At 39.8% G+C, this 15,740-nt stretch overlaps 1 protein-coding gene across 1 annotated transcript in view; it reads right to left on the reverse strand.

The window, feature by feature from the left end:
• The window catches only part of flt4 (fms related receptor tyrosine kinase 4), a 43,173-nt gene that overhangs the window by 17,979 nt on the left and 9,454 nt on the right, over positions 1-15,740 (reverse strand). The window contains exons 2-7 of the mRNA XM_079351918.1: positions 9,862-9,958; positions 7,015-7,289; positions 3,275-3,420; positions 3,022-3,187; positions 274-413; positions 25-196 (exon numbers count right to left, since the gene is read on the reverse strand). Of these exons, the coding sequence (XP_079208044.1) occupies positions 25-196; positions 274-413; positions 3,022-3,187; positions 3,275-3,420; positions 7,015-7,289; positions 9,862-9,958 (996 nt within the window). The remainder of the gene's footprint in view (positions 1-24; positions 197-273; positions 414-3,021; positions 3,188-3,274; positions 3,421-7,014; positions 7,290-9,861; positions 9,959-15,740) is intronic.

The raw sequence follows: 15,740 nt of genomic DNA on the forward strand, positions 1-15,740 counted from the left end.
GCTCTAAGCCTACAGTGTGCTTACCATAAACTATGACCTGAGTCTGTTGGGTCAGTGTTGTTTCCATGCTGGTGACGTTGCAGCTGTAGGGGCCAGTGTCTGTGACGTTGACACTGTGGATTGTCAGGATGCTAACAGCCTCAGTGGCGTGAGACAGAGCTTCACGATAGGGCCTTGTGTCCACTCGGCTGTTTGTCTGGTGAGAGGACACTATTCAGCTTCATCTGGTTTGTTTATTTGATTCAACACGACATGCAATCGACTGCTTTGTACCTTCTCGCCAGGGTACGACCACTTAATGTCCACTCCAGTGTCGAACTCCACCAGCGCTGTGCAGTTTAGGGTGAGTGCCTCCCCCACTATGAGCTCCACAGGGTCCTCAGGAAACAGCTTGACATCGTAAACCTCACTTCCTGTCCGGGAAAATGAAACAGTGGGAGGGAGGGACAGAGGGGACGGTGACATCGTCAGCAGTTTTCCCTTCCTTTCAGGCCAGAGGAAACAAGGAGCCATCCTACTATAAAGAAGTGTCCGTCACGAGCTTGCACTGTTTCCATTCATGTGTCAAGCAATAAATAAGTGAGAAAAATTAAAGCGGAATAAAGGGAAGACTCCATTTGAGATAAAAAAAGAAAAAGCACAGAAAGGGTTGGACTCTTGCCAGTGTGTTTGATATCCAATCCACCTCTCTGGGCAGTCACTGGAAATTGCATGGTGTGTTAAATAACACATAGGCTGTCGAATTCTGTGCAGCAGACTGTGATGGTCTGATTGTTTAAATGCTCCATTAGCTTTAGGAGTGAAGACTCGCTCTCAGTTTTCGCCTCTGACTGATGCTGCTGTTACTCTTGGCCAGCAGCAGTGGGTATGAGTTTCTTCCTGCCCTCTGAAGTGCGAGGTGAATGATCTCACACAACACAGCAAAGAGCCTCAGGGTCCCACAAAGTTCACTCGCAACAAGAAGCAAAAGTCAACACGGAATCTCTTCTCTTCATCTAAGTTTGCTTTAATTTAATTATCCCTTCAATTCTCTCTTTCTCTTCTTTCTTTCCTTTTAATTCTGCAAGACAAATGGCACATTTCCCCGCCCTTAAGAGGGAGTTGTTCTAGAGGAAAGACATAACAAAATAAAATCCTTCAAATTGTCACCATTAAGGCGTAATAGGCACATTGACACCCTTGCAGAATTATAGCGACATTACAGTCTCTTCTAGCAACTTTGATTTCCTCACTCGTTTCACTTTTAACAAGAATCAGATTAAGATTTTTGAACTGGTTAAAATCTAATTGTTTGGGTGTTCTATCGGAAGTTGCAACAATTTACTAAAAAAAAAAAAAAAAATCACATCAGCTACACTTTTAAATGTCTGAAATAAAAATAGGAAAAATGAGGAGATAAGGCTTGCTTAATTAAATAAGTGAAGTTTTCAGCATGAGGTAGTCCATACGTCTGTGATTTACTGAAACACTCATCGATCCTTTTTATTACTGGGTGTAGATATCAGCCAAAAGTGTGAGTAGAGTGAGTCTGTGTGTGTATAAAGCTCAGGCTTTCTGAAATCGACTGCTGCATTTCATCGAGCCTCTCCTTTTCTATAGTTCTTTTCAACCATAGAAATAGAAAACCATGGGTTCAAACTTTGCTAACTTTGGGACGTTAAAGCCAGCAGACATATTGATTAAGCCCTGAAAACCAAATTCTCTTGGCTGTGGAGCTCTGAACAAGTGTGAGCTGCTGCTTAGTGACAGAGAAAAGTGATGAAAGGCAGAAGAGAGACGAGGGGGCTTGTTATGGTTTTCTTCAAAGTAAGTTGAACTGTGTGCGTGTTTAAACCTGCTTTCTGTAGCTTTAACTAGGTGTGACATTTTGTGACTGAATCACTGTACGTTTTTACTGGCCTTTACCTTATAAATAATCTATAATGTCTCCATACTGTACATTAGATGAGGAAATACGCATTGACTTGCCTGAGGTTCGATGTATACTGTAGCCAACACATGATGCATTAACTGGATGCCTCCTTCTTTCTGCCCTACAGTCTTTCTCTTCCTCTGCATCAAATGCTTATAGTTCGACTGTCTCCTCTACGAAGAGCTATGTATGCTATTTTTAATTGAAAAGTCAGTGCAACAAAAATCCCGCAAAGATGGTTATTCTTTCAGAGAATCAAACACGCTGTTGTCTGAATCACTTTAACCTTTGGAATAAACACAAACATTTTAAGCAGACTGTCCTTGAAACGTTCCTGAGTCGGTTGTGCACGTGCTTCTCACAACAGTGGGGTCCTCAGGAGGCAAGCCATTATGTTTAAAGAACTACATGGAAGCGGTTGAAGAAGCAATAAAGCCTTTATATTAAAGAGGACATAATAGCCCCCTTTTTCAAACAGTCCCCTGTGTTCTACATGAAACATCTGTGCTTTGGTCAAAATATGAATCAAGCACCAGAGGAGGTTTCTGACCCTGTGTAAAGTGGCACACTTCGAAAGCGTCGTTTTGATGTGTGTGTCTCTTTAAATGAGCTACCTTGAGTTTTCTCAGTAGACGTCCTTCCTTTGTAGCGAGAATAAAAATGGCAGACTTGCAAAAAAGTATAGCTCTCGGCTGGAGGTGGAGTCCACCGGTGGATATAATAGGGGAGGGGAGGGTATTCATTTACCAAAAACTCCAACTTGTGATGTCACAAGTTGAAAACAGAGCATTTTTCTCTGTGTGTTAAGACTTATGCAGACCACAAATAAAAGACTGGATGTGTTTATTTCTAACTTTGTGGATTGGTAGACACTCATGTCATCCAAATACATTTTTAATTTAGTTTAATATTTATTATTATTCATCAGCTGCTGTGATCGGACGTAACTTTACCTGACTTCACACAAAAACTCACCAGGGGGTTGGCAGGAAAGAAAACATGGTACCGTAAGCGTAAAAAATTTAGTTGCTTGCATCACATGCAGTGTGACCCCAAAGTAAAGTTTTCAGAAGTGTTATGCTCACCAAGAGACATGAGATGTATTTTACCTGTGGTGTGGATGAGGTAGCTTTTAGACTGAAACTCTTTGCCTCCAAGTGTGGCGACACACTGGACTCCGATGACCATGGGCACGCTGTCGATGGTTTGTCTGGGGATGGACCATCCTTGCTTGTTGTCCCATGTCATCTCGCTCTTCTCCAGAGGCGTGGGATACTGAAAGAAACATAACAAAACTATTGTTGACCCAGATCCAGTCACGGGTCTAAGCATCACGTGACAGGTTTGATATTGGGTACAAACCGCGTGAAGAGTGACGTTCAGATCAGGCACAGTGACCAAACATGGTACAATGACATGTTTGGAGAAGCGCGTGATTAAAATGGTCTCCAGGTTGTTCCCATTGGTCTCGCTGTAGCTGCCTCTCCTGAGGAAGGGCTGCTCGGGGTCTATGTGCAGATAGAAACAAAGATCTGTTGAAGACTCTGGAATCTGAGCTTTAAATAGTTCAGATTAGACATCAAAGTTAAGACTTTAATTAAGCATAAACACAATTACCTGTGAAACCTTGGTCAAAAGTCTGTTCATTTTTTACTATTTATTAAGAATATATGGGTGTCATCCATCACATTTTGATTGATATCTGCCTGTCTCCACACGAAAATGGCACATATAAAAATCAGTGGAGGTTCAAACAGTAAACAGCTGTTGGAACTGTTTTTATTCTTTAACTGCAGTATAATAACTTTATGAATATTGAAGCTTAACCCCTGACAAATCCAAACCAAATTTAAGCAAATTTACAAAAAGAAAAGAAAGAAGAAAAAATGAAGTCATTACAAAAGGCAAAGATGTACGAGTGATGTGATACATATTAAAGAAAACAGGATCCAACAGATAAGATTGTTGAGTTGTGGAGGCCAGAAGTGGCCATGTGGTAGGTAGTGTCGGCATTGTCACTAACTGCAGCTCACATCAGCACAGCCTGAGTCTGACAAAGCCGCTTGGTTGTGTTGGCAACTAAGTGGCATATGGTAGATTATGTAAGTCACAAGTTGAGCAGAGGGGCATAGTTGCTGTCACTGGGTGTTTCTCCTTTTATGAAGGCACAAGTACATTGGGTTTATTTGAAATTGTGAAAAAAAACATCACAATAGCTTTAACTTTGATCGCTGAAGACGGATCTTTGAGCCATAGTCATCGACTGAGGGTGTTGGCCAATGCTTCTTTAACTGCTGCAAATAGGTACCGTGTTACATAATAAATGTGTTAATATAATCAAGCCCAATTTATACACAGCTTTATTAAACGTCACACAAACTTGAAATATTTGGAACTTGATCTTAAATATATGTTGTGTTCACTGTCATGTCAGACCAAAATCTTATATATCTGAAGCTATATGCCTATTGTGGATTTTGGTTTCCATTGGCTTAAAGGTGGACCCGGCCATGATAATGGTAGCTATTATAAATAGTAACATCATAGACAGACAGCCACATATCTCACAGCCTGATAATGACCCCCTATAGACACATGGTAGACACGCAGTATGTTGAGTTTACAAAGATTACATTTAATGCAACATGGTCCTCTTACTTCTTGCAGTCACCACCATTAAGCACCGTTATTAACTGTGAGCAGAGAGACAGGCAGCTTAAAAGGGTTTAATCCTCCTCTGACCAGTTTCTGCATTTCACCACAAGCTGTCTGTTAGTGGAAAAAGGCCTCTCTTGCATTTCTTCTTCTCCACCTTGATGTTCCCCTTTGAATTGTCTCACAGTTGGTTGAGAGGGCCTTTGGGAGACATCACAGCTATTGTTCCACTAATTTCAGCTGTTATCACTACAAAACCTCATATAGCCACAGCATGAGAGCCCACTATTATAAAAAAATGCTTATCTTTCAGGCTTTCCTGTCAATACCAGCCTCTGTTGTATCCAGTCAAAGATTCTGTGTGACGACACGCGCTCGCTCGCTTTCTTATTACTTTTTTTCTTAATAAGCCCTCTATTATTTTCATACTATTTTTCTGCAGCACTCAAAGCCATGACTTCACGCTGTTGCAGGGCCAAACAATAGGCCCTATCAAGAGGCTTATATTTCTGCCCCATGGCAGTCTAAATACACAAAGGTACAAAAAAAAATACACAACTCTTGGCACTTTGAGTTCTTCACAATAAATCACGGCAGGTATTACTGCAATAAGTTTAGTCAGAGGAGATTGCTTCTTGCCCTGGGCCAAGAAGAAAAGCATGGAGGTTAGAGTGTTGGTATGATTGTACTTTACACGAGCCTGCAAGTTTGTGTGTTCAATCCTTTATGTGTTGTATTCAGGTCATAATGTAAAGTCCTGTTTTAAAGTGATGGTGTGCAGCAGGGACATGCTAAATGGGTGACATCTGCCTATCTAACTCGATTCACATGCATCCCCTCTTGTCCCTCCTCACACTGCGTCCAATTTACTGCTCCGATATCATCTGCTTCTGATCAACCCCCCCCTGCTCACATCTGTGGAAACTGTTTTGGCACCTTGTCAGAGGCCATAAACAGGCGTTTCACATGATTGGACTGGTCAGCAGCCCCCCGACATGACAATCATCCAACTCTGCTGCTTGCTCCGGCTCTTCCTATCTCGTCCTCCATCTACTTTTGTCCGAGGGCCCACAGAAGGTGAGGAGAAGTACAGAGGTGACCCTTATATTAAACACAACGTGGAAGCAGGAGGTGTGAAGTGTGCACACTAAGATTAATTACAAAGCCTACTTTATTATGCAGGTCTTTCCTTTTTAAATATACCAAACGGATTTGTTGTGTATTTAACTGGGGCAGGAACAAAGTATCGATATGGCATATAGCGTCACCCTGACTCGTATGATTCAATTATCAAGTCAAAATGTGGCACTCTAAAAAACAGTTTTACAGCCAATTAGACTTCTCAGCACTTCACTTCATGTTCAACATCAAAGGTAGTTCATTTTCAAGACGAAGTTGACAACAGCATAAAAGCAGAAGACGAAAAAGACGGCAGGCTAATGTCACACAGGGCTGAAGAAGTTCAAAGATGAAGCGTGACATGAGGTGGAACAACACCAAAATGTAGCTCATGAATACATGAGTCCTGTACGGTATTTTTAGGGGCATACTTTATTCTTCAGTTAATCAGACATTATGGTCGATGATTATACGATTGTCTTGATTATTTACCATGGGACATTTATTGTGTATCCTCTTGCATCTTATCCCATCAGTGATTCCCATCCCTGTATATTCTACTGTATTTAATTCTATGTTAGTTTTATCAACAGTACTTCAGATCATGTCGTTTCCTTGTTTTCTATGACTGTGTTTACTGTAGTCCACCAAAAGACAGGTGTAATTTGATTGAACGGATTTGTCAAATGAGAGTGACTGCTAATCTTAGGTTGTCCTCTCTATAATCAATGACTGAGCGGCCCATTCCTTCATCAAACACTTTGCATATCAAATTTCTGAAACACCAACCTCGCCAGCTTCCAGGGTGTTCCTGAGGCAAATAAAAACCACCTCCAGCTCTGAGAACACTGGGAGATCAATTTCAGTAAGACGTCTTTGGTTTTCTTGTGAACTTCCCAAGCAAAAGAGTAACGAAAGTCGAAAAAGAGGCAACACCGCCAAACTAAAGAGCTGCTGCAGACCAGGTCAGAAAGCGAAGATGAAACACATGTTCACTTCAAACACAGAAAAAGTTCCGACAGAAAAATAACTGCAGACTCACTGCTTTATGAAATAGATTCCCTCTTAGAAAAGAGATGGGAAAGAGAAGTTTTGTCATGTTTTGTTGACATTTGCATTTCAATAAGAGAAAGATTCAACCAAAACACTATCATGAATATGTCACACCGAGCCAGCAAGGTGAATAAGTCATTCAAACATTTCCCATCTGTGTAAGGCTGTTTGCGTCAGCATTAGTGTATGTTGTGTGTGTGTGTGTGTGTGTGTGTGTGTGTGTGTGTGTGTGTGTGTGGGTGTGTGGGTGGTGGGTTTGTAGTAGCATGACTCACCTCTGACGAAGACATAAATGCTGACGGCAGTGGTGCCGACGATGACGGCCTTCACATCCTTGTAATAGCAGCGGTAGTAGCCCGTGTCTTTAGCCCGTGCTGCGGTCAGAATCAGCTTCTTGCAGTACGGTCTCCCAGGCTGCCCTGGACACTCGCTGACCAGGGCCACCCTCAGCCCGGGGCCCCTGGTGGCAGGGAGCTGGGCCTGACGGTCAGTTAGCTCCTCTCCCAGCAGACTCTGATCAGGCCAGGCCCAGGCCAGAGTGTGCTGTCCTCTACAAGGACGAGGAGTCATTCATAGGACATGGGACAGATTTGGACTTTAGTGGAGTCAAACATATAATTTATAATAAAGAAAATATTTACACAGCTCAAAATCTTTTAGATCAGTTGTCAGGTGCTGTCTTACACGATGTACACATCCAAACTTAATATATTTTTGGACAGAAAATAAGGAAACTGAATAAAACGTATGTCTTTTTTAAAAATCACGTAAAAATCTTTGTTATTCACTTTGTTTCAAACTGAAATAAAAGCACATAAACGCTCTAAAAAGTATGTGTATCGGTGTGATACAAATGTTGAAATTTCTTATGTAAAACCATAGAAACACAAAATTCAAAGTGATAAAATGTCATATGATCACCCAAAAACACTTTATATAAGTGGGTCAAAAAAACCTTAACATATGACACTGACAAATGGATTTTTAATCATACAATATAACTCCTCGATATTTGTTCAAGGATTGTCCAAGGGATCTTTTTTCTAATAAAGGGATGTATATTGAGTTGATTTAAACTAGCGTCAGGTGTTATTCTATTCACTCATGTTTGTTTGTGTGTGTTCCTTTAAATCCCTCGGTTTCCAGCTCGGTCACAAAGACTCAATTATGTTATGCCCAGAGGCATGATGAGTAAGATTGAAAAAAAAATTCATAATGGCTGTCTGTAAACTGATACGATAGCTGCTTTCACCACCTTCCGCCACAGACTATAAATGCCCATACAGACGGACAGTGACTACATTATGACGGGAATTAAAAATTATGAGATACTATTAACAAATATTATCTGAAGGCACCTTACAGCAGAGCTGAAAAAAAACATTACCCCTTGTTACAGTATAATATTCAAAAAGCCCCAACATTAATCCAACATCAGCACAGCACCAACAGACATTTAGCAAAGTGACAGTGGTAAAGAAAATGTGCTTTAAAAGGGCAGAAACCTCATGCTGAACAGCTATCTGAAGAAACTATTTTTGGCTTGGAAGGAGGGATAGAAGAAGATGCAAGAAGAAGGGGAAGGATGCAGACACACAGAGCAACAACCACAACAATGAGAAAGATTTATAGCTACAACATCGGTAATAATGTGAAAAGTATGTGTAGATTTAGCAGTAACAGCTAAGAGTGATCCCAGACTGAAATGAAAGTTAAAAACTGTAATCATAAAATAACGGGAAAAAATTACAGTGTTCATTGTAAAGATTAAATTTACTGAAATGTGTCTAATTTATTTTCTTTTTATGAAGTTAATATGCAAAAATACACTTCAAAATCTCTGTTGGGAAAAAGTCCAATTATGGAGCTAAAGCTTTTCAAAGGCAGCCTTTTTCTTTGTAAAACAGAAATGAAATGGTTAAAGGCGAGGCAGCGTTTCAGCAGCAGAGCTTTCAAAAGGATGAAAGGTCATTATGAGTAAACTCGGTCCTCACTCTGATTCAGTCGAAATCAGTGTTTGCTGTGTTTACCAACTGATAACGCTCATTTATAGGACATGGCCTCATCTGGTACATTAGACAGATGGATCTCCAAATGTTTGTGTTGTTTTCTGTTTAGTTCTTCTGCATGAATAGGGAAAGTTTAACGACATTGACCAAAAAAAATCAAAGCGCTACGTTTAATTTTAGAGACACGAGGTGTTCTTGATGCTGTGAGCCCTGGAGTGTAAGATTCTGATTTGTTGCACCATCAAGCCTGGTGAAGTAAATCTTTCACTTCAATCAAATATCAGGAGGATTAGGGTACCATAACAATATGAAGTACTTCAGTGTTATTGAGGGACAGATAAATAAGTTCCAATCCCCCTTAAAACGTTTCAATAATCTTATATTCTGTCATTAGAACTGTATTTCTTAAACATATAACTAAAGGAATACAAAGGAGAAATCCTGCCTGCACATGATCCGATATGTTTTTTGGTAAAGCGTCTCGAGATAACACTTGCTATGAATTGGCACTTTACAAATAATGGCTTATTGACTGATGGATTGATACATGATATTGAATTTTAATAGTGTAATTGTGTGCCAACTCATTTTAAGCTTTTTCATAAATGGCTGCAGCTGAGGGTAGTTTATTATTGATCAGTGTGACCTCTTCATCTGACAGGAATCAATGCAGCGTGATTCAAAGAATTTAAAAAACAATCTATGGTCTGTGACTTTCATGCGTTTCCAATGACCATTTTTTCTTTATCATAGTATGTATCATAGCAACACAGCAATTATTTTTATACTGTAATTATACAATACAATACTATACTATACTATATAGTATAATTACTGTCGGGTTAAATTATTGTGTGGTATTTCAAATTGTTGGAAGAAAGCTAACGGAGGACGTGAAGTTTAATTTATCAGTCTGAAATGTACACTTACAAAGTTCTTGAGAAAATGCACTCCACAACTGTTATGCACTGCAGTCCCGTTTCACCTTGGGTCATTATCATGAAATAGGAAGCCCCGGTTTGGGTTTGGCATCCTACCGCTATAGATCTTTTACAAGGTTAATTACACAGTAACACACAGACCCCCCCCCCCTCCCCCCCAACCCCAACATACCTGCACGTAATAGTGAGTGTTTGGTGGACTGGAATCACTAGATCGTCTTTGGAGCTGTCGAGGATAGGTGGAGTCATAGAAAAGCCAATCACCAGACCTGAGGGAGCGAGCACAGCATCTGTATTAGATTCATGTCACACAGGTTGCTCAGGAACGAATGGATTTGACAGAGCTGTTGGTCGGCTGTCGAATCTCTGCAACACATCAAAAACCTGAAATGTGACACGACAGCTGCTCAGATAGCACGTTGTTCATTACATTTACAAGCTGGAAGGCAATCCGTGGATACAGAACTCGCTCCCTGATGCTGACAAACACAGACGCTGCTCAGAGCTCCCAGCTCGGCTACAAAGATAATTTCCCCTTGATTCATTACTCATACATTCGCTCCCATGACTTGTGCATGCTTAATATTGCCTGTCCAGAATGTCATTACTGTCCCCAACCCCCTCAGGGTGCTTTTAGTGCTTAGTTAGACTACAGTCTATCGTGTATAAAAGTGCCACCATGACTTATCCTCCACCTGTATATCATTAGAGATGAAAACACGAAGCAGCAGCACAGCATGAAAGGGTTGCTGAGGGTGCATGCATTTACATTTATGAAAAACAACAATGACTCTTTTCAACATCAGACATTGTGTTTGAGAATTATTCTGATACGTGTGCAGTATTAAATGCACTCTATGTTGACACTTTACAGGCAGAGAAAGAACAAACCAGGGACAAGGACAAACACCCGAGAGTCCACAGGTAACACTTTTTTTTTATTATCTTTTATCAATATTCCATCTTCAGCAGACAGAGTACTTTGTATGTGCAACAGAGCAGCAGAGGCAGACTTCTCTCAGTTTCTCTCTTTTCCACCATGTAGCTAACGTTCTGTGATGCAATGTGGGACTTATTTTGGATTATTGTAGCATGAACCTAATTCTTTAGGATGTTTACGTATTTTTTGAAGTGTTTTATTTAATCCTGTGTGTCCTATGCTGTGGAATGTGATCCTGGCAGTATATCATACACTACTCATACTTGTCTACATTTCAAACTGTAGGATAGCTAGTTACAGTATTCGTTGTGTAACCGTTAAGAAAAGTGATATTGCTTATCAATATAACTTTGCAGGCCTGACAATGCTCGGCTTTTTATTTTTTACACCAACGGATGGAAATGTCTAATTTCCTTGATCCTGTCTGGCAGCTTCTGTTCCTGCCTTTACTGGTATATTAAAGATTGTATGCAACCAACAAAATGACATTTACATAAATGTGAAGGACCGCTAACAAGGTCAGGCTGAAAGAAAAATGTGAAGGGGCTGAGGTGGGAAGTGGTGGATTCGTCATCAATTATTCCCAGATGGACGCCCAGCAGGTCATTCCTTCCCTCCTCTTTCACTCGCTCCCACAGGAGGAGCGAAGCTTCCCCAACTTATTGTCTGAGCTCAGATGTGAACCTGTCACCGGCTTCAGTCCCATCAACTCCAGTCTGCAACACAACACAGCTTTGTCTACTCTTTCTCACACCTGAAATGGTGTAAAATGATGGGGGGTCAAGCCAAACAACAATGTTCGTTCACACACTAAAAGAGGAGAGCAATGAAGATCATCTCAGTCGGAAGTTAGAGCACAAAGATGGCACATTTCCATTAGAATTTCCTCCTGCGCCCAGGTGGACAGCACACCTCAATGTTTCCCTCTGGAGAGATTATTTCTGGAATAATATTTAAATAATACACAAACCTAGCATGACCCAGAATAAAAGTTATCTTTTCCAGGTTGACAAGAGTCCCTTTGCACCTTTAAGAGAAAGCTAAACACCCTGCTCTTTCATGAATACCTACGTGCTTAATGATATTGCTGATGATGATAGTGATGATGATGGTTTTGTTTGATAATGGGGATTTTAGGACGGTTTTGAAGCTGATTAGAACTCTTTGGAAAAGATGTGCTGTTGTGCTTTGCTTCTGTGCATTGCCTGTCAGCACCTATGTGTCTGATCAGACTTAGAGCCGTTAGTTTTCACTATCACAAAGACTTGGTAAATATACAATTTGGGAGAGGATTTGATTTATGGACTAGCATTTGTTGTCTGAACTGACAAATAACCAGATAATGCTAATCTTCCTTTGTACCATCTGGATGTAAAAAGGCAATAGTTAAAATTTTCAAATTATTTATTTTAGCTGGAATCGCTGGACCATAAAAACACTCACATGGACAGATTTGAAATCCATGACAAACAAAACAAACCTTTGCCATCAGAATGCATCTAGTTATTATCTTAGAAGTCATTTAATGAACACAGTATTTTAAAAGTAAAGCCTAGGAGAAGCGTTTAGTGTAAAACATGGCAAAAAGGGTGCTACTAGGGATGTACACAGGAAAAAAACAAAAGCATCCAGGTGTTTCTTTCAGAGCTGTGCACAGTGAGTTTCTCTGATGGATGATTCCCTCATAATCATGGTAGAAATCACACACTGACAGACAGGATGCAAATTGTAAATCTCTTGCAAATGTCATGACTGACATGACCGTGAGAGACATCCTGATGTCGGAGGTGTATTTGAGAGGAGCCTGAATGAGGCGCTAAATAGAGATTTCAGCAGTAATAGGTGCCAATACAGTGAGGGTGCAGAGGAAGACATAACACCCACACAGAGTCAAGACGAAATATCTTTAAGGTCAGGAAAATATTTTGCAGATCATTCAAACAGATACAGTTCATGTCAAATACACTGTACTGTCAGCTCTTCAGTTGAAGCTTACAACGTGCAACACAGGAGGACATGAGATCTCTTTTACATCACTTTACCCAAAGTGTCTGACTTATAACTGCAAAGTCATAACTGCATGTGTGCTGGTTTATATAAGGCTGTGGGCCAAAAGCCTTCTCTGCTGTTTGGACACTTCAGATTGATGAGAGTCAGCATTTCATACTGTGGATGGCTTTCTCCCATGATGCTCCAGGAGCAGCTAGTTCACGATGATGGAAATGTTTCGTGCCAGACGTCAATATGTTCCATATGGATGTGCTGAATAATGCAGCACATTTCCAAACTGTGAGACACCAGATATGCAGACCTGTCAGGTATGTAAAATGTTAAAATACATATATATTGTCCCATTAGTTATTGTTTGCATTCTGTCATATATAATTAAAAGCACACATTTTCCCACAGGGAACAGCCATGTGGAGCGAACTCCAAAGAAAACCAAACACATCAATTCATACAAGTTCATGGCTGATAGCATCTTGTCGTGATAATAAACAAATTTTCTTGCTGTGACCTTTCATGCTGCGTTTCCTGACAGATTGTTATGACTGTTATCACTCAGTGAGCTCATTTGTCTTACGATGTGTTAAACAGTGAAGTGAAAAAAGGTTAACAGCGTCTATATATTGAGCATGATTCAGCAAGGGGACAGTCAGGTTTAAAAGTGTTCAGGTGGACAGTGTGTAAGCAGAGCTCACAGATGTGAACTCTGGTTGCATAACTTCCCTTAAAATAAAAAATAAAGACAATATCTGGGCAGACTGCAAGTGAATCCAAATGATTTAGTTTAGTCTTGTTGTATTGTTTTGTTTTTCAAGGTCTTAGCTTCGAAGCTGCAGTTTATTTAACTAAGCAGGTAGGCCGTTATAAAATGATCGGTTTTGTGTGTCATTTTTTTTGACAGCATTCCATAAAACAATTAGTTTCCATAATTCCTTTCTATATTTATATTTGGTTGTTAACATTGCTTGCTGATGCAGTTCTAAGTGATGACAGTTTAATGACAAGGTTACTTTTGCATAAATAAATGCACAGTTAATGATTATAATCATTGATAGTGTATCAGCATTAGATTTGAATGGCCTGATTACTTTTCTTTGTTTTAAAGCAGACCTTAATGGAGGCAAATGGCTGTCTGGAAGGTCAGTCGACACATTTAAAAAAACAAATAAACACAGCAGCACAATGTTATAAATGGATCGGTAATGGATCGATGTGACTTGTTTGAAAATAATGACTCATGCAAAATCACAGATATCACCCATTATTCAAATCATCTTTACATATGTTTTTTCTGAAGCTAATATCTAACTAAGCAGAATTTATTTTCCTAAATGATTGCTTGGCTTGAACGTTTTAATCTCAATGCTGATTGGCTGGTTGACAAGTACCTTACAAAACGTGAGGCAGAGAGCCAAAAGAATATTTGAGCCTGGTTTGCCTCTTTTCCCATGCATTCCAGCTGCTGGTGCAGAGATAAGCAGCAGCTTTGGGTGATTAACTTCTACCAATAAAAAGCAGCATCACACTTTAACCTACAAAAGATAAAACACAATGTTTCCAAATTGGATTTACTCCCTGTATGATGACACATGGACATAAACACAGAGGTTTAGATGTGTAAAAATCCTTTAGACACATAAACACAGCATTGAGTCTCTGACATTAATCTACGAGCCAATTTTTCTAGGATTCGGATGACTTTGTAAATATTGTGATTCCGCTCGCGGTGTTAGATTATTCTGACATTGATCACTGGGGAGTGATGAAAATAATTCAACAGTTTCTGAAGACACATTAAAATACATTTATTTTGTTGCAGTTAAATAGCTCACTGAAGATGTCCTTGTAATAACTTGACATTGTTCTTTCAGTCTTGATTTCTTTGTTGTTGTGAGACTTTGTTCTCACATTGCGTGTAATGTGTTTACCTTGCATCAGTTCCAGCTAACTCTGCTCTGCATAAAACAACTTTTTAAGCAAATTTGTTTAAAACAGCTGCAGTGGAAGAGGAAACATACAGTATATGTGGCTCAAATGTATTCCACATAAGGACAAGGCAGTAAACTATATTTAGTTGGTCTAGTTTCAAACGTGTCAACTATGTGACAGCGATTCTATAGAGATGACTAAATTCGACACATTGGGTCCCACAGCTGGCCTTTCTGCCTATTTTGTGCTGCATGCCTTGGCCATGATGGAGGTGCCAGATGTATGTGAGAGGCACAAGTCGGAATTTTTAAGGGGAAATTGTGCCTGTTTACCCAGCATGAGCATTAGGCTGCACTTTGATGTGTCAGCTTCACATACCTGTTTGACAGCGGCGGAAGATGTGCTACTGCTTGCCAGCCAACATCAAAAGGAGCTTTCTTATTTTGCTTTCAGTAGCCAGAATGACAAGATGTGCAAAGGACTGCTGCATCTTTTGCAACATTTGTTAGTACAAGAAAAATGACAAAGGCAAAAGCGACTGAAGAAGATCACAGTGAAAAAAGTTACAATATTTGTGTCACACAAAATAAAGACATCAAAGTTTCCTGTCATGCCTGGTATTTAAAGTGCAAACTCCAAGGGGACAAGTGTTGAATATGGAAACTAAATAACTGCAATGCTTCCTTTTAAGTCACACTTCTTTATTTTTTGAGTGATTGATGTAAGATTGATGCTTTTGCAAAGACGGTTAATGCTAGAAACAGCTAGTTGCTTGAATGGTAGCTTTTGTAACCATCAAAGGTAACTTCAGCTATACCAGCCTGCACAAACCTTATAAACAAACATTAATATCTAACTTTATGTCTAACAGAAGAGTATTGGGGCATTTTGCTTGGTCTGTCCAGCTTTTAAGCTTGAGACTCTTGAAAGTCTTTTTTTAAATCCTGGCCAAGAAATAATCCTGCACAAAATTATTTGTGAAACAGCGGGTTTTTATTTTTACACTTCTTTTTTATTCTTACTGAACTTGTTGGCCTTTATTAAAAGGACATCTGAAGAGATACAAGATATGTGTGGAGGAGAGAGTCGGGAATAGATACATCAAAGGGAAGAATCAAACCTGCAGCCAGTGTGTCAAGGTATTTATTCATTTGAAAAATTATGAGATGGTAAAA

The sequence above is a fragment of the Symphodus melops genome (genome assembly GCF_947650265.1).
Source record: "Symphodus melops genome assembly, chromosome: 9".
Taxonomy (NCBI): Eukaryota; Metazoa; Chordata; class Actinopteri; order Labriformes; family Labridae; genus Symphodus; species Symphodus melops.